This window comes from Sinocyclocheilus grahami, unplaced genomic scaffold (genome assembly GCF_001515645.1).
Source record: "Sinocyclocheilus grahami isolate Dianchi unplaced genomic scaffold, SAMN03320097.WGS_v1.1 scaffold281.1, whole genome shotgun sequence".
Taxonomy (NCBI): domain Eukaryota; kingdom Metazoa; phylum Chordata; class Actinopteri; order Cypriniformes; family Cyprinidae; genus Sinocyclocheilus; species Sinocyclocheilus grahami.
Window position 1 is genome coordinate 1,403,282 of NW_015505460.1, and position 21,773 is coordinate 1,425,054.

Consider the following 21,773-nt stretch of genomic DNA (forward strand, 5'->3'; position numbering starts at 1 on the left):
ACACACACACACACACACACACCTGGAGCAGTGGGCAGCCATTTTTTGCTGCGGCACCCGGGGAGCAGTGCCTTGCTCAAGGGCACCTCAGTCGTGGTATTGAAGGTGGGAGAGAGCACTGTACATTCACTCCCCCCACCTACAATCCCTGCCGGTACGAGACTCGAACCCACAACCTTTGGGTCATGAGTCCTGACTCTCTAACCATTAGGTCACGACTTCCCCCTTTATGTTAGAACACCTCACAAACACACAGCTTTTCACTTTACATAAGGTTTGGAAGGGAGTAATGTGGATTATTTATGGATTATTGTGATGTTTTTATCAGCCAATTGGATGCTCATTCTGACGGCGCCCATTCACTGCAAGAGCATCCATTGGTGAGCATGAATTGTTCACAATAAGATAAGTATAATGCATTTAGAAAACAGATTTTTAAGAATTGGATCTCCTCCAGTTTTCTTACTTTACTAGAATTAAAGTATGTATGTATGTTTATTCTGCTCAGATGGGTCTGAGCCCATTGTTCAAAGTGAGTGAGGAGGGAGATGGAGTGACCCGGGTAAGAGCTCATCGACAGGCACACAGTGCAGTCACGCAGTATCGGGTTCTGGACAGCACCAGTGGCTGCAGCTTGGTGGAACTGCAGCCTGTCACAGGTATTGACTGACCATGACATGTGAAAACCGTACCTGACTCCTAACTGTGCCCTATATTTGCTAATTATTGTAAATGTTGCTAGGTTTACCCATATATATAATGTAACATCGTGTTTTGATTTATGTAAAAGAAGACATTTAAGCATGATGACCAGAACCAATGTGTGTTTTAGGTGTGAAAAACCAACTTCGCGTGCACATGGCTCTTGCTTTGACCTGCCCCATTCTTGGAGACCACAAATATGCTCACTGGAACAAACTAGCACCACAGGTATAATAAATACAAGTGTTGTAGCATTGGTTCCTTGAAATATGAAACTATGCTGCCATTCAAAAGATTTTTTTAATGTTTTCGAAAGAAGTCTCTTATTCTCACCAAGGCTGCATTATTTGATCAAAAAAAAAAAAAAAAAACTTAACCCAAGATTCAGATACTCAACCTATTCAAGTCTAGGTCCAGTTTTACTACAGTATTTGTTTAGCCTATGAACATAGTAAGTGTTGTGTTGATAATGAATAATCAAGAGGTGGTGTAGTGTTTTCTTGAGACATGACTCAATGTCACGTTTGAAGACTGACCACACGCGGGTCTCACATTTCGGATTACAGAAGCTGCCAGAGGGCATACTGCGACGGCTGGGCCTGGTGCAGAGTAAAACACGATACCTCCCTCTTCACCTGCACTCCCGAAGGATCGTCCTGCCAGGGGTCAAAGGTCACAGTGGCATCACCGTGTCCTCTCCCCTTCCTAAATACTTCACCAACACCTTAAAGAGACTACAGATCCCACTACCGGGAAAAGAATGAGATGGATCACAGCTAGCAACGCCATTTGAAAAAGTATTACATTTGTATTGAGAGGATGAAGTGGGGTGGATTTGACTCTGACTGTAGAAAAGGTCATGTACAAAGCGGGCATTACATTGTGTATTCTGAATGTTTTTTGTCCAGACTTTGTAATAAAAGACCATTGAAAGCGTTTTACGAAGAAAAATTATATCTTTGCTTCACCTGTGAATTACGTAATGACAATTTAATAATTGTGCAATTTAGGGATCCACAATATACATGTACCATATAATTTATCAGCCAACATTAGATTTTTTAAATAATCATTACTGGTTGATGTTACACATTTGCCCTATTTTTACATATCACCATCTTCTAAAACAAATTTTGAATATCCTGTTTTCATACTTTTTATATCACCATCTTCTAAAAAATTTTTTGAATATCCTGTTTTCATACTTTTTATTATAATGTTGAGATGCCTAAATTCACATATAGCATCTAAAGCAGTGGTAATCTCAACAATAAAAGGCTCAATGACCTTTCCAGTTGTCTGTGATTTTCTGCATAAAGATTAAGGATAAGAATTAAATTTGTTCAACCATTTCTAACTGATAAAAACAGGTCTAGAAATAGTACTTTAAAAAATCTGGCTACAGGGTTTTAGATAGTGGGAATCCAGAACTGTTTTTGAGGGGACAAATTAAAATATATATATTTTAGTGATTTAATGCATATTTTGTCTTTTTAAATTAATCACTTGGAGGTTTGCTGGTTGATAACCTTCATTTATTTTTTTAATTTAGGGAAAAAAATTAGTATAGCATTTTAATAACATGAAAATTCTCATTGGCTAAAATTTTAATAACAGCATATCCCTTGTGCAAATTCTTTACTAAATAATTGTGTGAATTGTTGCATTCAATTCAATAATGCATGTAATAATAGTTTTGTGAACTACTTATGCAGAAATTTATTCTGTTTCCGTCATGAGGCCCACTTGTGCTTGTGTGACAGAACTGACCAGGGACTGCAAAAAGGGTCAAAGACGACACATACAGGTACTTCACTGTACAAAAAGGCATGTTTGAAAACACAGGCTTCAATTCTCCAGCACCACTATCACATTAATACATATCAGGTTACCATAGATGCGTGTATGTATATATATATATATATATAAAAAAAATAAAAACAGAACTAAAGTGTCTTCATGTATAATACACTCCTCAGGTACGTGAACTCTGCTACTGCAAGCTCCAGGGGGTGAGCAGGGGTTGTGTTAAATGTTAAGGATGGATGAAGCCATGTTTTTAAATGTGTTTACACCTGACCATCACATGGTGTTCCAGTCCACTGCCAATAATCACTTAAGTTTAGTTTGCAATCTTAAAAACCACCAGATCCTTACAGTTCTGCACTTAAAGAAAATAAACAGAGAGGACAGTGGGAAGAAGGATGGCGCGTAACATACATGGCAGAGAGAGAAAATGCACACATCAAGGGATCTGGGCAAATACGTTTCAATGGTCATTAGAGGAACAAACAGAAATAGTTCCTGAATCTAAAACAAAAAAAGGCTTATGTATGTCCAGTTCACTGAAAACCCCTCTTGAACCTCTTCACTCTCCTTTAAATCATGGGTGAAATATAAGGAGAGACTGCAGAGGCTATTTGATTCAGTCTCTTGAGAAAGGAGAGGATGATGGCATGATGAGTGCTGGAGAAAGCCTCTCTCTTATTCCATCTTGCTTTCTTTTGCTTGCCCTCGTCTTTTCTCAGTGTACGTTGGCCTGCGCGATGGAGATTATCTCCTGGATTTCCCGCACCATCATGATGCGAGTTAGCATGTGCTCCAGCTGCTCACTCGTGATTGGCTGAGTGGAGTACCAAATAGGGCTGTTGGGAGCCACAACAGGCTCTGGCGTCAGGTAATAGGTGTCATTACGACCCTTTGCAGTCTGAGGGCTGAGGACAGACAAAAAAAAAAATGAGGAAAATACAGAAAAGGTCAGTTTTATTTATTAAAAAAAAAAATTTAAATTGCGCCAGCTATTGCATTAGCCTATGATAAAATCAGTGGCTCACCATTTGAAGAGGTAAAAGTCATAGAGCTTGATAGGACAACGCAGTGGGTTCTCTGGGTCCTCTGCCTGCTCTGCGTACATGTCATCTGTCACTAGAACAATAATAGATGTGATTTATGACTTCCCAGTTTTTGACCAATGAACTTATGACTTTCTATAACTTTTCAATTCATTTGTTAATGGCAAAAATCACAATTATAGAACAAACACACAACAACAACAACAACGATTTCTGACTATTATTATTCACTGTAGAAGTTTCCATGGCCAGGACTAGAAAAAATTTTTTGTTTCACAAATAGTTTGAATTTAGTGTCTCATTTAGTAGAAATAGTCAAATTTCCAGTATTACATCCGGTTACTCTAGATATAGCTATTGCATTGGCTGAAATCCCAAATTGGTTGGTCACTGATAACTGTATAACTTTGGAAAGGTTTCAACATCAAGCAGCTCAACATTTTTCAACACTGATAATAATTGTTATTACTGAAGGATCATGGGACACTGAAAATTGGAATAATGGCCGCTGAAAATTAATAATAAATTACTTTTTAATGTATATCAAAAAAGAAAACGGTTATCTTAAATGGATAATAATATTTAAAATTATTGCCATTTTTACTTTTTTTTTATATATATATATATATATAAATGCGGCTTTGGAGAGCAACAATAAAATTATACTGACCCCAGACTTTTGAAAGGTTTATATTTATCTTGTAACATTTGAAAACATCCAGCCTTATTTTGTGGCTGCCTCCTAACCTTTCTGTCCAACATGGTGTGGCCCGACTCCTTTCAGGTAGCGGATGCTGGTGCTCTTGTCTTTAGGGTTGCTGGGATTCTTTTTGGTGTGTCTGAGCACTTTGGAGAAGGCCACTTTCATATGCTGCTCCACTGTGGTCAAGTGGAAAAACCTGTGCAGAGAGACAACACTATAACCCCTGAGCACTCACTGCCATCATTTTTGAAGAGAAGGAGACTCACTTGGTGTTGAAGTACATCAGTGTAGTAAGGAGAGTGGATGGAGAATGAGCTCCCAGCTGCTTACACTCCCACAGCATCTCCTCTGTCACATGACTTGGGATAATGTAGCCTGGCAAATACAAAGGCAATTAACATACATTTTCCAAAACTCAAAAGGACATAATTTAAAAGCACACACAAACATCTTACCAAGAGGGTGAATACTGGGCCTCCACTCTTCAAGAATTTTGTGTAAACACTGACAAAACCGGCTGTAGTACTGATCAGAGAAGATGTCGTCTACTCTGCCGTTCTCAAACATGTACTGTACAAAACAAAAAAGAGAAGGAAATCAGCTTATGCAAACTAATGATCCAACATAATCAGCAGAAACAAAAATATGAAGACATACTTTCTGTATACATAAAAATACATAGTATAGTGAATCAGGTTCAAATGGCTCCCCCTCCAGCCCACAAGCCTCTTGGGTCATCAAAGACAGAGCCAAGTTCAGCTCGCCCACTGAACTTGACACAAGATCATCCTGGAAGCGCAGGGGCTGTCGACCTGCAGACACAGACATTCATTTTGCTGCAAATAAACATCACTAGATGCTTCACAGTAACAGTTCACAATTTTGACCATGCATTATATATGGTTAAGGGACCTTTTAAGACCTAAATAAAATGAAAAATTTAAGCAATTTTGCCAAATAAATAAATAAAACATATACACTACTGTTAGAAAGTTTTGGGGTGGGAAGTTTTGTGTTTTTGAAATAAGTCTCCTTTTCTCCCCAAAGGTTGCATTCATTTGATTATTAATTTCTTAAACTTTTTTTAAAAAACTGACCACAAATATTTGAGAAAAAAAAAAAAAAAACATGTTTTCTACTTACAGTTTTTAGCTGAATAAATACATGAATTGCATTTTTCGTTTGTACATGTGGCAAACATCATAAGCCTACTCTTTCTATACTATTCAAGATATTTAAAAAAAAAAACTGTACTATTGTTGAACTATTGATAACAATTATTTAGTACCAACTACTGACCCAATTCTGTATCCAAGTGCTGATTGGTAGCTGCTTTAATGCTTACATGCGTGTGTGCACACGATTACGAGATGCATTAAGGCATTTAATTTCCAGTGATATTGTTGACTTGATTGCACAGATACTATTAAACTGAACTGAGCTGGATGATGACATCCCTGAATTCAATGATGAACTGCCTTTAACTGAAAATTGAGTGTTTACTATTGTCATTTTGCATTATCGACACACTATTTTTCTAATTAATGCTGTACAGTTGCTTTGACAATCTGTGTTGTTAAAAGCGCTATATAAATAAAGGTGGCTTGACTTGACTATTGCTTTTGTTTATAGCGACATGTTAAAGTGGATCTATTATGCAAAATTCACTTTTGTATTGTTTTTAAACAATTATGCGTCAGCAATGCGTGTACACAACCACCCTATTGTGATAAAAAAATAGTGAGTTTATGTAATTTTGACAACCTAAAGATGTGAAATAAGACGTGAAAGGGGACTCCCGCGACATGCCATCTGACAGCCAGCTTTCTGTGCAAGTGTGCTCAGAAAACCATATATCAGAAGTTTAAACTTATATGACTTTAAAACGCATGCAAATAATACATTTATATGAAGTCAAAGAACATAAACATAATAGATATGATAATCATGACCAAACATATGTTTTGTATTGGCAGAGTATGCGAGGCAGGAGCTGTAAAGGCACAGCCTGTAAATGCGGTGAGCAGCAGCTCATTTGCATTTAAAGATACATACACAAAAAGAGCATGTTTTTGCTTCCTGTTAAAAATTGTCTTTTTCAGCATGGAATGATAAATGATCTGTAGGGTATTTTGTGCTAAAACTTCAAAGACATATTGGACATCTTGGGACATCTGAGACTTTACATCTCGTGAAAGGGGCACAATAGGTCCTCTTTAAAAATTGCATTAAATCACTGCATGTGTTCCAAAGCTGTGGTATCAAATATGGAATCAAGAATCATAAAATGTCACTCATATTGCTATTGCCTACTGAAATTAAAATCTAGTAACCGCCGCTAAATTCAGCGGCGGTATAAAGACAGAGGTAGCGATGAAAATATTAACTCACGTCCTATCGGTGCCAGCTTATTTTGTTCATTCTTGTCCAGCTCAGCATTTTTGCGCTGAACCCACAGCCTCCACACATCCAGCCCTTCCTCAGGCTTCAGCGTGTTGGGGAGGACCAACTCTGGAGGAGGTTCTACCTGTGGTTCTGCCTCTGTCTGCGCCTAAAAACACAGAAAACCATCATTGCCACATTGTTTTGTTATGTATAAGTGATCCTTCACAGTTATATGCGCATCACCCACTGAAGAAATGCAAAATGACTTGAGACAGCCTGGGGGTTATGAATACTTAAGCATGCAGCATTCCTCCTAGAATGTGTTCACCTGCAGGTGGAGCTGTTGTTCCTGAGCCTCTCCATCCTGTATGTGTTGCTGGTGTTGCTGCGGATCCCATATGTGCAAAGCCTGTGTCGTCCCAGAGTAAGCACCCCCTACGGTCTGCACTGCTACAGGGATGTGAATGTTTCCATTCATAAACTGCGCTGGGAACAGCGAATGTACAACCTCCTCTTGAGTGGTCACTCCAGAGCCAGACACTGGAATTGCCACTGCCCCGGCAGCCTGACATGCACCGATTACCATCTTGTCCTTGTCTTTATCAGTAGGCGAGGCCTGTACCTGCACGGTGCTGTAGGCCTCCTGAGGGATGGCGATGTGGGCCACACCTTGCTGCTGTGGGGCAGAGTACACAGGTATGGTCCAGGTCTCACCGGCTGGGCCTGTAATGGTACCAGTGGCACTGTAGAGATGGGTGCTATCAACGGTCAGCAGGTCTGGTCGAAGTGACAAGTAACCCTGCTGTTGGCCCTGTGGGATGGCCAATACAGTAGCCAGCTGCTGCCCTTGAGGAAGCGAGTAGGACACAACTGTCGGGACGTCCACCTTGCGTTTCTTTGCAGGCTGAAGTACAGCGGGTGAACCTCCAAGTCGCCGCTCTGCCTCCCTGGGGGAACCTTGCTGCTGAGGAGGGGACAGAGCCTCCACAGTCTGGATCTGAATCTGCTGACCTCCTGCAACCGCTGCCACCAGTTGGGCTTGGAGCTGCGAGTCAAATACACATTACGATTAGAATGTAAAATGCATAAATGTAAAAGCCGATATGTATTGGTGTGCATTACCTGTTGCTGTTGTTCCTCTGTGAGTTCTCCCTGTTGTACCAGCTGAGTAGTGGTAACTCCTTGTAGCTGCTGTTGGGTGGGAGAGGCCACCTGAAGTACCTGACCCTGCTCCCCCTGGATCTGCACCTGCCAATAAAGAGATGGAGAGGTATTTAGATCAGGGCTCAATAAAAAGCACATCCTGCTAATCTGGAATAAGGTCTCAATCTTGTTTTGCAATGTATGTTATCATTCTCCTGCAAAAGTGTGTTTATGAATATGTAAAATTCACAGGTTGGTATATATGGAAAACTTTGGGGGGGGAATCTAATATGCTGATTTAGTGTTCAACTAACATTTCTTATCATCTGAAAGGATCCTCAAACTCAAACCATGTGTATCGCTTCAAGAGAACAATCATACATTTGTGTTTTGTTCTACTTTCTTTTATATTAACCTATTCTTCATTCATTCATTTATAATAGCTTACTCATTGTATTATTCCATTTAATCATTATAATTTACAATAATTATTTTAATCGTTTATACTGTATACTCATTTCATTGATTTATTCACTGATCAGTTATTCTATTATTTATTCTATCATTCTTCTTAGTTGATAGAAGACTGTTAATACAGTTTTGGGTACCAGACAAGACTTGCTGTTCACAGATTTTGGGTAGCCAATTTTGCTGATCTGGCATCCGGGGCTAGATCTAACATATCAATGTTTGTTTGTTTTTTCCCCAAGATTCTTCAAGAATATTAATTCTGAACAACTTTCAAGAATAAGAACAGTTTTTATTTAATACAGAGTTATTATTTAATATGTAATTTATGTTTTTTATATATATATTTTATTATAGATGTCTTTACTGCCACTTTTGATCAATTTAAAATTTTTAATCCATGCTAAATAGAAGTATTAATTTCTTCAGCAACAAAATATCTAGCTTAATTTTTTGTCTTAAAGAATACGAATACTGTAAATGTTATTTCTTTCCTTCTAAAAAAAAAAAAGACTTGACAAGATGCTGCCAATAAGTTAATTGAAAAGGTGCTACATTCACACTGCATTTGAGATGCCTACAAATTCTAGGCAAGGCAAGGCAAGGCAAGTTTATTTGTATAGCACATTTCATACACAATGGTAATTCAAAGTGCTTTACATAAAATAAAAAAACTTTCTAATATGATGCTTATAATGCAAGCAACTCCAAAGCAATCATGAGGGCAACTAGTTTCAGGACAGATCAATTTTGAAATATTTCCAGAGTTACCGATTTTTCAGTGGTGAACAGATACTAAATCGACAAGACAAAGCAGAAATTCTATCTACAGGCTGGATAATAAACACGATTGGTAGCACCAGCCATCATGCCTGAAACTCATGATCTACACTGTAACGAAATATGAAAAATTACATTTACACTCCCTTCATAGGAAAAAATGCCCCTGGCAGTTTGAAGCTTTTAATTATTCTCAGTATTTAAAGTCAGACAATGTTTCTACCTAGAAAACACAATTCTTAAACCCAAATGTTGAATGTCTAAAGTGTCATGTCATTCTAATCCTTCCTGTCTTCTGTTAAACACAATAGAAGATATTTTGACAAGTGTTTTTTTTTTTTCCCACACACTGGACACCAAAACTGTCTGTCTCCCAACATTCTTAAAAATAACTTTCTTTGTGTGTTCTTTGGAAGAAAGTAATTCATACAGCTTTGGAACTACATGAGGGTGAATAAATGTTGACTGAATTTTCATTTTTGGCCAAACTACCCCTTTAACCTAACAACCACAGTAAATGTTGTATAATTGCCCTGCAGGTAAGACACACAAGAACAGAATCAAAAAAGACAGAGTCAAACCTGTACTTGTATCTGCTGTTCAGAAGCTTGATGCACAGCTGCAGCCAGCTGGGGGGAGATCTGTGTAGATGTCACCTGCACCTTTTCAGAGGTGAAGCAGAAATCTGACCACAAGTTTTTGCTTTTTAAAGGTGGGGTATGTATTTTTTCAAAAACGCTTTAGAAAACTGAGTCGGGCCGAGTACCAAAACAAACTTGTAGCCAATCAGCAGTAAGGGGCGTGTCTACTCACTGAGAGCATTCAGTGCACAGGACGGACATTAGCCGAGCGACAGAAAGATAGAGATGGCGGATAAAAATAAATAAATAAATAAATTTTCCGTCTGTGGAACAAAAAAAAGCCTTACGATAAGGCAAGTAGTAGGACCCATGTAAATTTCAGATCAGCTTTCCAGCGCTGGAGAGAACTCAAGGAGCGGAAGGCCTGCGATCGGACGGCGAGGTTGCTTCGTTTCTTCTCGATAGGCGAGTAACACCGTGTCTACACCAGACACGACAGTTGTCTCGCCGCTCTGCAACAGCTACAGTCTGTCTACACTGGAGGCAATAAAGCAACCGTTGAAAATCTTTTAAAATTTGTGTCAATGCGTCATAAATAGAACGCAGCAGCAGCTTTCTGTCGGGGATTTGTCGTGCTGCGCCACATCCAGTGTAGACAGCATCACTGATTATAATGAGTTCTATAGTATTTTGTCACAAAGCTCGTGTCCGGTGTAGACACGGTGTAACATTGGTTTTGCTTTGTTTCACAGAACTAATCGTTGCCTGGGTTGCGTACGTATTAGGGCTGCACGATAAATCGCATGCGATATTTAATGTGCATCTTGTCAGAAAGCCGGTTCTGTAATCAGCGGTTTTTACGAGCTGTGCAAAAAATTGCGCGAATATGAACCTGGTTTTGTCAGGCTCGGCATTCTCGTCAGTGAACAACGGCTCTGTGTAGTTAATGCTGCTAAAGCCCGCAGGTGATGGAGATTTACCGCTGATTACAGAACCGGCTTTACTGATAAGATGCGTGTTATGCCGAGTTCACACTGCACGATTTTAGCCCGATTTTTCACCCGTCGACAGGTTTTGCGAAATCGCCGACAAATGCCCGACATCGGAGGCAAATTGGTGCTCGATATATATATATTTTTTTTTTTTTATAATTACTGTCTGGCTCGAGAACTCCGGTCTGACACATGCGGGTTTTCGCGTTATTTCCTTATCACTTCTCGCGTGTGTTTTGTTGTGAAACGTAGTTTGCGGACCAGACAGTTGTCGGAGATTCTTCCTATTGTGAAGTCATGCAGTGTGAAATCCCCTGTCGCCGATCCATCGTGCAATGTGAACACAGCAGCAACTGAATGCTACCCCAGATAGTCACGCAGTGTGAAAACAATGGCGATCCGACGAATTTGAAAATCGTGCAGTGTGAACTTGGCATTAAATATCGCATGCGATTTATCGTGCAGCCCTAATACGTATGTGTGGGGCGGAGCTATCAAAATAGGGGCGAGACCTTTTTGGGGTAGGGGCATGTTTGTTTTGGTGATTTGAAATATCAACATTGGCTACCAGAAATCATTTACCCCACCTTTAAATCACAGCTAAAATGACAACGAAAAGTGATTCTTTTCCTACCGGACATGCCAGCTCCAACAATGAGCCCGCCACCTCTGTGCTGTCCGTGTAGATGCAGTTGGCCCCCTGCTGGTACACCATAGTGGTGGTGGTGCCGCTGGTCTGCTGACTGAACTCCTGCAGAACCTCCGGGCCTTTGGAGGCCAGCGACTCCAGAAACTCTTTCATGCGGTGCTGAGGTATAGTGCGCGCCTTCTGCCGCACATACTCGTCGAACGAGATCGCACCGCCTTCAATGGGCTCATTCATGACAGGTCAATCCACCCTGCACAGGAGCCTTGAACACAAACGACATGAACACAATACCAGTCAAAATTTGACAAACTGAATGCATGTTTCTCATGACCTTTAAAGTTTAAACCAAGGGTAGGTAAGTTTGGTCCTAGAGAGCCGCAGTCCTGCAGAGTTCAGCTCCAACCCTAATCAAACACACCTGAACAAGCTAATCAATGTCTTCAGGATTACTAAGGCTATAGGCAGGTGAGGTTTTTTTTTCAGGGTTGGAGCTGAACTCTGCAGGACTGCGGCTCTCTAGGATCGAACTTGCCTACCCCTGGTTTAAACTAAAGGCGTATGCATAAAATTTGTTATATGGACCCTTTTCACATTTCGGGGGTCCTCAGAAGTCTTATCGTTGATGAACAGAAACCACAAGAAATAGAATCCCGTTTGATCTGATATCACCAGAAAATATCCACAATAGGTTTATGATATAAAATGTAAAAAATATTATAAAGAAAGAGAGAAAAAATATAGAGAGAGACTGATTATGATGGTCAGAAGAGAAACTTGATTTCACTCAGTAAAAACACAAGCAAAAGCGTTAACCAGATTTTTGGTAATGTCAAGGTAATATAGCAAGCAGTATAATTTTATAAATGTAGATTACATTTTTAAAAATTATGTATATTTAAGCTTGCTATATTTACAAAGTTAATAACTGCGTAAACATGTAATTGCAGTGTGTGAAACGGGTCCATAGACAAATATGTCACTATTATTCTATTAATGACAGGTAATTTATGTTTATATAAATTATTAACATACAATCAGCCATATACATACACATAACCAAAAGCTTAAAGGCGCTTGAGGATAGTGTGCCTGAAAAACAGTAATAAGGTATTTTTCATCACTGCTATGTCTACATTGGCATATGAAGCATTCAATACACTCTCTGCACAATGCAGATGTGATTACATTTTTTAATAGTGCATCAGCACCCCATCCAACAATAAACCTATGAAATCTGCATGCATCCTTTTGCAGTTTAGATTAAATTGTATAAACTGGAGGCTAAAGGTGTTTCATGTGATTTGGTAACGATGAAGAGCTCTTGTGTTTAAAGCATTCAGACAGAAACTGCTTCTACCCTTGCTGGACTTTGGACCCCTCGAGCAAAACAAACGAGTTGCTTTGAGGTTGCTCTCAAATCCAACCTCAGTCTGAATGATCAAATATGACATTTTTGAATTAATACACATAAGAAATAATTATAATTGTATGTGACTGTAGGCCAGCTTCGCTTATGGTCAATCACATACTGGACCACTCAATGCTTTTGCCTCGAAAATATGCTAGCATCAATGCTAACTCGCTAACCTTTGTTAAATGAAACTTAAAAACCCCCCAAAAGGTGCAAGGACCTGCATTAAGATACTAAATACATGTATGACACGCCGCTATGCGATATTAGTCATTATTCCCGCAGTAAATGTGGCAACGCGCGCGCAGTTGTGTAGCTAACGTGAGCTCGCGTGCTAATCGTCCCATGCTACCTTAAATAAAACCCAAAGCAATTTCCGCCAAAACACGCCGTTCAAAAAACAAAAACCCCACTAAAGCTGGCCGTGCACATGTAAAGTCCGTTTACTTTGCTATATCTCGTTATTTCTGCACTCAAACACATTTGTCAATATTTAAGTGCGATTTATGTCGTGCCGTGTGCTTATTATGCTACTCATATAAATGAAACGGTTTAAACCCCGCTGCGGCCGGTTGCAAACATGTCCTACCGTATTGAAAAATACACAAACGTGCTGCTTGGACGGCTTGGATGGCTGAAAATGTTATTTTTGAACAATAATGTTTGCGATAGAGCTGACGGAAGTAGGCCTGATGTGACAGCGCTAGACCCCGGGCTGTCCTGTGGCGTGAAGGCGGGGACGGATTCGCAGCTCCCCCTTCCGGCACCACCGCTGCCGCAAGCACATTCACAATGCCATGAACACGGAGCACAGTGTTGCCAGATTTGGCCATATCGCGAAAAAAAATTAACCTAGTAAAAATGAGTTTCGTGTGCATTATTAAAAACCAGGTTTGTAGTGTAAATGAGAGAAATTCACGGGGTATATTGATAGGGGACCCATATGGACAACAGAAGCAATCAAAATCAACAAATAGTCTATGTAATAGCTGTGACAAGTCTCAGTTAGTATAACAGTATAAACGGTTTTTTATATATAATAAATAAAAAGAAAACAAGTAGATAGAATAGAAAAAAAGAATAGGCAATGCTAGTGTTAGAGGGTCTTTTAAAAAAAATTAAAAATAAAACGAGTCCAAAGAATAGAAAAAGAATAGAGAATGCGGTCGTTTTTTATAAAAAGAAAAAAAGGAGTTAGAATAGAAATAGAATAGAGAGTGCAAGAGTTAGAGGCTCAGGTGTTGCTTATTTATTTATTTTTTGTATATAAATAAAAAGAAAACAAGTAGATAGAATAGAAAAAAAGAATAGGCAATGCTAGTGTTAGAGGGTCTTTTTCAAAAAATAAAAAATAAAACGAGTCAAAAGAATAGAAAAATAATAGAGAATGCGGGTCGTTTTTTATAATAAAAAGAAAAAAAGGAGGTAGAATAGAAATAGAATAGAGAGTGCAAGAGTTAGAGGCTCAGGTGTTGCTTATTTATTTATTTTTTGTATATAAATAAAAAGAAAACAAGTAGATAGAATAGAAAAAAAGAATAGGCAATGCTAGTGTTAGAGGGTCTTTTTCAAAAAATAAAAAATAAAACGAGTCAAAAGAATAGAAAAATAATAGAGAATGCGGGTCGTTTTTTATAATAAAAAGAAAAAAAGGAGGTAGAATAGAAATAGAATAGAGAGTGCAAGAGTTAGAGGCTCAGGTGTTGCTTTTTTATTTTAATATATATAAATAAAAAAGAAAACAAATAGATCCAATATAATTAGGAAAGAGAGTGCTAGAGTTAGTGGGTAGAAATTATTTTCAACATTTTTAATATGTAAAGTATATACTTAAGTGAATTCTGAACTAAACTATTATATTGTCATGTTTCAGTCTATATTTATGGTTATCTTTAGATTATCAAATTGCTGAATATTTATTATTATTGAGTTGGTGATATTTAATAAATTCACTTTGTGGTTGGTCACTTTATCATGCTATAGGCCTAGGGGCCAAATGCCAACAGGCCCAAAAGTGAATGGAATTTGGAATATGTCCAAAAATACAACCAGCTGCATATGTCTAATCCAGTGCTTCCCAAACCTGTCCTGGAGGCCCCCCTGCCCCACACCTTTTGTATGTCTCCCTCATCTAACACACCTGATTCCACTCATCAGCTCGTTAGAAGAAACTGCAAGAACTTAATTGGGTGTCTGATTAGGGAGACATACAAAATGTGCAGGGCAGGGGTCCCCTCCAGGACAGGTTTGGGAACCACAGGAAAAATCCGCTTATAATTAGCGGACATGGCAACACAGCACGGGTGCGCGCACTCGCTATGACATTTTACATGAAACGGTTTCACAGGAACAAAAAGAACAGACCTATATGCTGTTGGTAAACTTATACATTAATATGTTGAAACTCATTATAAAAGGCTGTTTGGTACTTTAAAAAGAGGTAAATTAGATGTGATTTGCCCATGCGTTTATTTTCCATACTCTCTGTGAAACAACTGCTTGTGATTTCAATGTAAAATACTTTATTTTTAATGAGAGTATGTTATTAAAGAAATATAGGCTATAGAAAAGAATGACAGCAAAATCCTTTCGAATGTATTTTATGTATTTTAATTACGTTGGGTATCATTATGTGCGTAACAGAGCGAGATAAATTCATTCTGAATATGGCATTCCAGCGTGCTTGTGCCTTTAAGCGGAGCTTTATTCGCTCCAGTCCGCCTTAAAGCGCTAAGCATGTGTCTGTGAGGGCCTCCCCCTGATCGCCCTGCAAAAAGCTGCCTGACTGAGCTCTTAAGGTGGACCGGGTGAGATATGCTGTATATCGCTTAATCATATGACTGTTATGAGTTCAGAAAGAGTTAATTCCCACGGTCTCTCTCTTACCCCAAGAATGACCCTGTTCTATAATTTGGATAAACATATAGCTCTTCCTAATTTGCATAATAGGAGTCAAATTATCTCAGCAAATCACATTTGTAAATATCAGAAAATCAGTATTTGAAAGAGTAAGTAAGCCTAAATATGTAATTTCTTGTGCTCATTATTGCAAATAGCAGCACATTAAACTATTAATAACACAATCCAAATAATAAACATTTTAAATTACGATTTAATGTTAAACTGAAACACATGCCAAAGCACTTTTTTTTTGTGGAAACCATTTTTATTGTAATTTGGATCAGCCTATTAGAGCTACAGTACACATAAAACGGATAATTGAAATTGATTTTTGAAAGCATCACTCCAACATTTAAAATAGAGCTGACCAAATACACTAATGACTTAAAAAGACCTCAAGCTAATAACTTAAACCATGATTTTTATATATGATTTTTATGCATACAATTTGCATAGAACCTCTTTGAAGACCTATAAAACAATAATTATTTTTACTTCAGTATATATATATATTTTTCAATGCAATATTATGTCAAATACTGTACATGACTTGTTTTGTACTTAACCATTTTTACTTTAACATATAATAACAATAATTTTTTTGAATGTCTGAAAGAGGTCAAATCTAATGTCTCTGTGGTTTTTGTGTGTGGGAGCATTTGACATACATTCAATAAGATCTGGTTAAATCCATCATATTGCCTCTGCTGTGAGTAACTATCATGTTAAAACCCATATGGCAGGTTTGTATCTAGAACCAAGCAAGCAGTAGATATTATTCTAACATGGTTTTGGAAAATACAGAATTTCTGTATTGAATCGGAAAAATATTTTTCTCACATTACGTCAGCTGTGCGATGGGATTTTTCTTGTTCAATTAGCTTTCAGTGTGGGGAACAGACTTGTTTACAGAACTAATGGTCTTACTGAAATCCTTTATATTGAAGGGATTACCTTTACACATCTGTGATATACCAGAACAGAAAAGATGGACAAAACTGAAAGAGTAATGTATATATTTTCTGAAGACTACAAATCTTGTGACACTGACTTGACACATTTCATTTTACACTAACGTTTCAAAGCTCCTGGGGTATTTGAACTTTTGTTGTTTGGACTGGGGATAAGAACTCTGCTCAGAGATGTAAGTCCAGCAGGACATCAACCAGATGGCAGAAAGATTACAGTGAAACGTCAGGTGGGCTGAACTCTAAGCGTCAGCACAAAGATACAGCAGTTTTAAGAAGACAGCATTCAATGACGACTGCACCAGCAGTACACCAAAAATTATTTATATTTGAGAAATACTCTAAGGAACTGTGATATTCATTTTACGGCTGACCACAGGAACTTCAGGTAAGTGTTCAAAGGGTTGACTGAGAAGTATTTTTTGAGAAATAATTTTTGTATGTTGCTGCATGCACACTTATTTTCTGTAATTTACTGGAACTATAAGTTTAATACAGTTGTACTACGTTGTGCTAGCAGAAATTTCATAGGTATAAGATCATTTTGATAACAGCCTGATAACAGTTGCATGCTGTTAACTCAAAAATGCTAGAATGCAAAAAGTTGTACAAACCAATCAAAAATTATTGTACAATCCATTTACTTATATGCATTGTCAAACAGGACAATGTATGTAAACTGACAGTTCATAATCTATGTATAAATACAATGCAGAAGCTGTAAGAAGCACCTGGTGAAAATGTAACAAAAAGAAAAAAGTGATAGTGGAGATCATAGTTACTTTAGTCCCTGCTTTGGGACCTAAAATGTTTCCCTTTTAATCTTTGCAATACTTATCACTATTTTCATATTCTGTTTAAATACGCTGTACATTTTTCCAGGTTTTGATTTGGAAAATGTTATTTACTTTCACAAGTATAGCTTCTAAACGTCTTTATAAACCATGTGTATCTTGTTCTGTCACCATTTAGCTCCTGGCACTGTTTTCACTCGACAGCCTTTGGAAATTAACAGGACAGAATGGTTTGGCTCCTCACTCTAATATTAGGACTACCTCTTCTCCAGCAACCTGTCACTTCCCTTGGCTCCAACTTAACACAACCTATAAGCCACAACAACCTGAGCATCCAGGCAATTGGTGACTTTCCAAAAACTCTACCTGCATCACTTAACACAAGCTGGATTGAGGAAAGAGATGACAACAGATTTACCAAAGACCTGCTTTTACCCCTTCTGCCTAACTTGAGTACAAATGAGGGATCTGGAGGAAGTGGACTTCAGCAGAGCCTTGAGGTCATGCTGCCCTCTACTGGTCTACTGGAGATGGACATGTTCATTCCAGACAGAGCAGAGAAACAAGATTTTGACATGCAAGAGTTAGGCACTCACCCTGCCCCTCCAACTCCACTTAAACTAACCCAGCATATTGATGAAGATGATCAAGATATAATTTTAGCAAATAATAACAGTGCCTCCGATCAAGCTACTTCCACAATGGCTGTTCAGTTGACTACACACATCCACACCCACATAAATAACAATGAGAGATTGAACAAAGACCAACCTTTGTTGACAACCATCAAACCAATTACAGAGGCAAACAGTACAGGAAAGTCTCCAGTCAATATGTATTTAGTGACATTTAATATAGATATAGAGGTGAACAACAAAGAAGACATGGAGGCTTCTCAAGATACAGAGTTTGTTGCATCCACACAGAATTTAAGCTCAACCACAAAGCCTGAAATGTTGGGAAACAATGGCGCCTTTGTGACACAGTCTGGCTCCATCCAAGGGTTCCTTGATCTCGCAGTGGGAGAGGAACGTTATGGCACCAACCATCCGCCTGCAGCCACACCTCCATTACAGACTGGTAAGTATTTATCTGAGTGGTTTATTCTGTTAAACAGTGGTGATGTTTTTTGAATAACCACTGCAATGTCAGTTCTGAAAAATAAAAAAACAGAGCATGGAAGTCAGGAAATCATGGATTGTTCTTATGAATTTCAGTTAAGGAGAGACGTGAAAAGACTACATCTGATACAGCTAAGAGAGCAGGGAAGAGGAAACCGGTGTCACGGTGGAACAGGCTGTTGGACAGGTTACCAATGGGGCCTTGGAGGAGACCGGATAGGAACTGGGTTGAACTGTTGCCGAATAACTGGAAAGATCACAAGCAGTCTCGTGCAAATGTAAGCCATTCGGTCATCCAAAACCAAGCAACACCAGCGACCTCAATAATGACTGTGCATGACAACGTTGAGAGTATTGGCAGAGGTGTCCTATACAGCAGCAGTTATGACCATCACGCCTCTCCTCTGTGGACTAGTGGTGTGGAATGGCAAGAACGCGAGTGCTTTCTTTCACTTATTGAGTTTGACCTTCACCCCCCTTCACCCGTCAACCTCCATCACAGCATTGACAAGGCCCTCCATCATGCCCACTCGCTTGGTGTTGGTACCCTTTTCACCCCTTCAGCACCCTCCTGGACCCAAAATGAAGGATCAGGTGGACTACTCTGTGATAATGTTGTATCACCCTCCTCCCCAACTAACAAAGTCTATAGCTGGGCTTTAGATAATGGCTTGAGTTCTAACTCAACTCAGCATCTTGGCACTGCAATACAACAGACTCAAGTGTCTGTGATTGAGCCCCCGGCTTCCTTAACTCCAGAGACTGTTAGAAAAGTGTGGGAGAGACATACGGCCATTCCAAGAGTCACTGTGGATGATGACAACACCAGCATAGTGAGTGAAGATGACGTCACTAGTTTTTGAACCACTAAGAAGTTTAGCACTTTGGCACTTTCCATTTGCAAAATTTAAGTTCTTCATATTTTAAATAGACAATAATCTTACTATTCAAGTAATTTGACTCTTACATTCTTATAGACTGGAGTGTAATGAATACATTAAAGAGGAGTAATTAGTCATTTTAAAAGCTCTCTCCCTGCATGTATAAATCTGTTTAATACATGTACTATGAAATCTTTGAATCCTGTTTTTACAAAATGCATAACAATAAATAAAGAATATTTTTGTAACCTACTGACTCATATTAATAAAGGCATCAAATGTTCTGAGTATGCTGTATGTTGGTTGAGTTTCAAATAGCATACCAGCATACTGCTCTGCAGTCATATACTAGTTTGCTCTTTCAAATTCAGCTCCCGTCTTAAGTCTCGGCATAATGAGGTACAGGTGAAAACAACAAGCTGATTGATTAACAGATTTTATTGGTCAACCAATATCACTGAGCAATTACAAATAGCACAAGTGCTTTCTTTCACTTATTGAGTTTGACCTTCACCCCCCTTCACCCGTCAACCTCCATCACAGCATTGACAAGGCCCTCCATCATGCCCACTCGCTTGGTGTTGGTACCCTTTTCACCCCTTCAGCACCCTCCTGGACCCTAAATGAAGGATCAGGTGGACTACTCTGTGATAATGTTGTATCACCCTCCTCCCCAACTAACAAAGTCTATAGCTGGGCTTTAGATAATGGCTTGAGTTCTAACTCCACTCAGCATCTTGGCACTGCAATACAACAGACTCAAGTGTCTGTGATTGAGCCCCCGGCTTCCTTAACTCCAGAGACTGTTAGAAAAGTGTGGGAGAGACATACGGCCATTCCAAGAGTCACTGTGGATGATGACAACAGCAGCATAGTGAGTGAAGATGACGTCACTAGTTTTTGAACCACTAAGAAGTTTAGCACTTTGGCACTTTCCATTTGCAAAATTTAAGTTCTTCATATTTTAAATAGACAATAATCTTACTATTCAAGTAATTTGACTCTTACATTCTTATAGACTGGAGTGTAATGAATACATTAAAGAGGAGTAATTAGTCATTTTAAAAGCTCTCTCCCTGCATGTATAAATCTGTTTAATACATGTACTATGAAATCTTTGAATCCTGTTTTTACAAAATGCATAACAATAAATAAAGAATATTTTTGTAACCTACTGACTCATATTAATAAAGGCATCAAATGTTCTGAGTATGCTGTATGTTGGTTGAGTTTCAAATAGCATACCAGCATACTGCTCTGCAGTCAAATTCAGCTCCCGTCTTAAGTCTCGGCATAATGAGGTACAGGTGAAAACAACAAGCTGATTGATTAACAGATTTTATTGGTCAACCAATATCACTGAGCAATTACAAATAGCACAGAATACTTCCATAAACTTGTCAACCTTTATAGTTAAGGTTCTTTCAATAACTGTGAATTTTTTTGGTGCTCATTTGTAGTGATGGAGAGATGAAGCCTCATGACTCATTGAATCTTTTCAGCCAAGTGATTCACAAAAGGGTTCATTTCTCGAGGCTTCATTTGCTCACAATACCACCTGGTGGCCAAAGAGTGTAAAACAAGCAGATACACTACAGATGACCTGATGTGATCTGTGATACACTGTATTTTGTGCCAGTTAAGGCTTAGAAATAAAGGTGAAGAAAAAATCCATTTCCACATAGACTGTTTACATGAATATAATATGTATTTTCTAGTGGTATATAATGATTGCATAACATAATATAACATAACTGTGTAATAAACGTATTGGCTTGAAATTAATGTGTAAATCAAGTCTTTGCCTATAATAAGCAGGAGGGGCAATATTATTAGTCTAAAACTGGAAAGTGGCTAGGTTTAACAGGGCAGAGGATTGTGAATTTACAAGATTCGAACCCCTTCCTGCGCCAAGTGAGGCTTCGGATGTCATTAATGACATCACTGGTCTAAAGCGATACAAGCCTTGATACGTGCTTCACTGAAAGCTGCCGGGATTTCTCGACACACGAACGTAACATCACTACTCATTTGACAACTCATCTTACTTTTCACAATGGCTGTGATGGCACTTCTTTAAGGGCTGATCCTGAGGCCTTTTCTGAAGCAGGTGCAGCTTATGGAGCAGTCTCTGAAAACACAGTCCATTTTGGCAAACTTTTAATTGGTGTTCAAAGTACGGTATCTCATAGTGATGTGAAAACATCTGTGTTGAGCTCAGTGGAGTCTGATGGCCACCAGTCAAATGAGGAAGGTAATTTGAGATCCAAAACTTAAAATGGGATTTTTTTAAAAAGTGGTGACTATAACTTAACTTGATCTGTTTAATGTAAGTGCGGTTTCTGCCTGCTAAAGCTAAGCTGCATGTCTGGGCTCTTCTGTGAAGTGTAGCAATGATCTTGTAAATCAAGTCTTTGCCTATAATAAGCAGGAGGGGCAATA

General features: G+C 38.7%; 3 protein-coding genes across 5 annotated transcripts in view; 2 read left to right on the plus strand and 1 right to left on the minus strand.

Moving 5' to 3' along the window:
- Positions 1-1,795, plus strand: part of LOC107600290 (RNA pseudouridylate synthase domain-containing protein 4-like) — a 7,475-nt gene extending 5,680 nt beyond the window's left edge. The window contains exons 6-7 of the mRNA XM_016292147.1: positions 833-930; positions 1,269-1,795. Coding sequence (XP_016147633.1) covers positions 833-930; positions 1,269-1,466 — 296 coding nt within the window. The 3' untranslated portion in view covers positions 1,467-1,795. The remainder of the gene's footprint in view (positions 1-832; positions 931-1,268) is intronic.
- A 961-nt stretch (positions 1,796-2,756) lies between these two features.
- Positions 2,757-13,482, minus strand: LOC107600291 (glutamine-rich protein 1-like). Of its 3 annotated transcripts, none has more exons than XM_016292148.1 (12): positions 13,256-13,482; positions 11,241-11,517; positions 9,615-9,695; positions 7,765-7,890; positions 6,971-7,687; positions 6,649-6,808; positions 4,915-5,069; positions 4,713-4,827; positions 4,524-4,632; positions 4,302-4,453; positions 3,537-3,627; positions 2,757-3,416 (listed from the first exon to the last, which is right to left on the minus strand). In XM_016292148.1, exons 2-12 carry the CDS (start codon positions 11,487-11,489, stop codon positions 3,227-3,229), a joined length of 2,145 nt encoding a protein of 714 aa, XP_016147634.1. In that variant the 5' UTR covers positions 11,490-11,517; positions 13,256-13,482; the 3' UTR covers positions 2,757-3,226. The 3 variants fall into 3 exon arrangements, with proteins under 3 accessions (XP_016147634.1, XP_016147635.1, XP_016147636.1); XM_016292149.1 differs by lacking the exon at positions 13,256-13,482 and adding an exon at positions 12,843-13,074; XM_016292150.1 differs by lacking the exon at positions 9,615-9,695.
- Positions 13,483-16,819: 3,337 nt separating this feature from the next.
- On the plus strand, positions 16,820-19,489 carry LOC107600318 (uncharacterized). Its single transcript, XM_016292187.1, has 3 exons — positions 16,820-16,923; positions 17,508-18,409; positions 18,547-19,489. The coding sequence occupies exons 2-3, from the start codon at positions 17,557-17,559 to the stop codon at positions 19,311-19,313; spliced, it is 1,620 nt and encodes a 539-aa protein (XP_016147673.1). The 5' UTR covers positions 16,820-16,923; positions 17,508-17,556; the 3' UTR covers positions 19,314-19,489.
- Positions 19,490-21,773: the final 2,284 nt, after the last annotated feature.

Excerpts from the sequence above, each read along its gene's own strand:
- LOC107600318 (XM_016292187.1), top strand. The coding sequence starts at position 17,557 with ATGGTTTGGCTCCTCACTCTAATATTAGGACTACCTCTTCTCCAGCAA. Across the intron at positions 18,410-18,546 it reads CACACCTCCATTACAGACTG|TTAAGGAGAGACGTGAAAAG; the intron begins GTAAGTATTTAT and ends TATGAATTTCAG.
- LOC107600291 (XM_016292148.1), bottom strand. The coding sequence starts at position 11,489 with ATGAATGAGCCCATTGAAGGCGGTGCGATCTCGTTCGACGAGTATGTG. Across the intron at positions 7,688-7,764 it reads CAGAGGAACAACAGCAACAG|CTCCAAGCCCAACTGGTGGC; the intron begins GTAATGCACACC and ends TTTGACTCGCAG. Across the intron at positions 3,417-3,536 it reads GACTTTTACCTCTTCAAATG|CCCTCAGACTGCAAAGGGTC; the intron begins GTGAGCCACTGA and ends GTCTGTCCTCAG.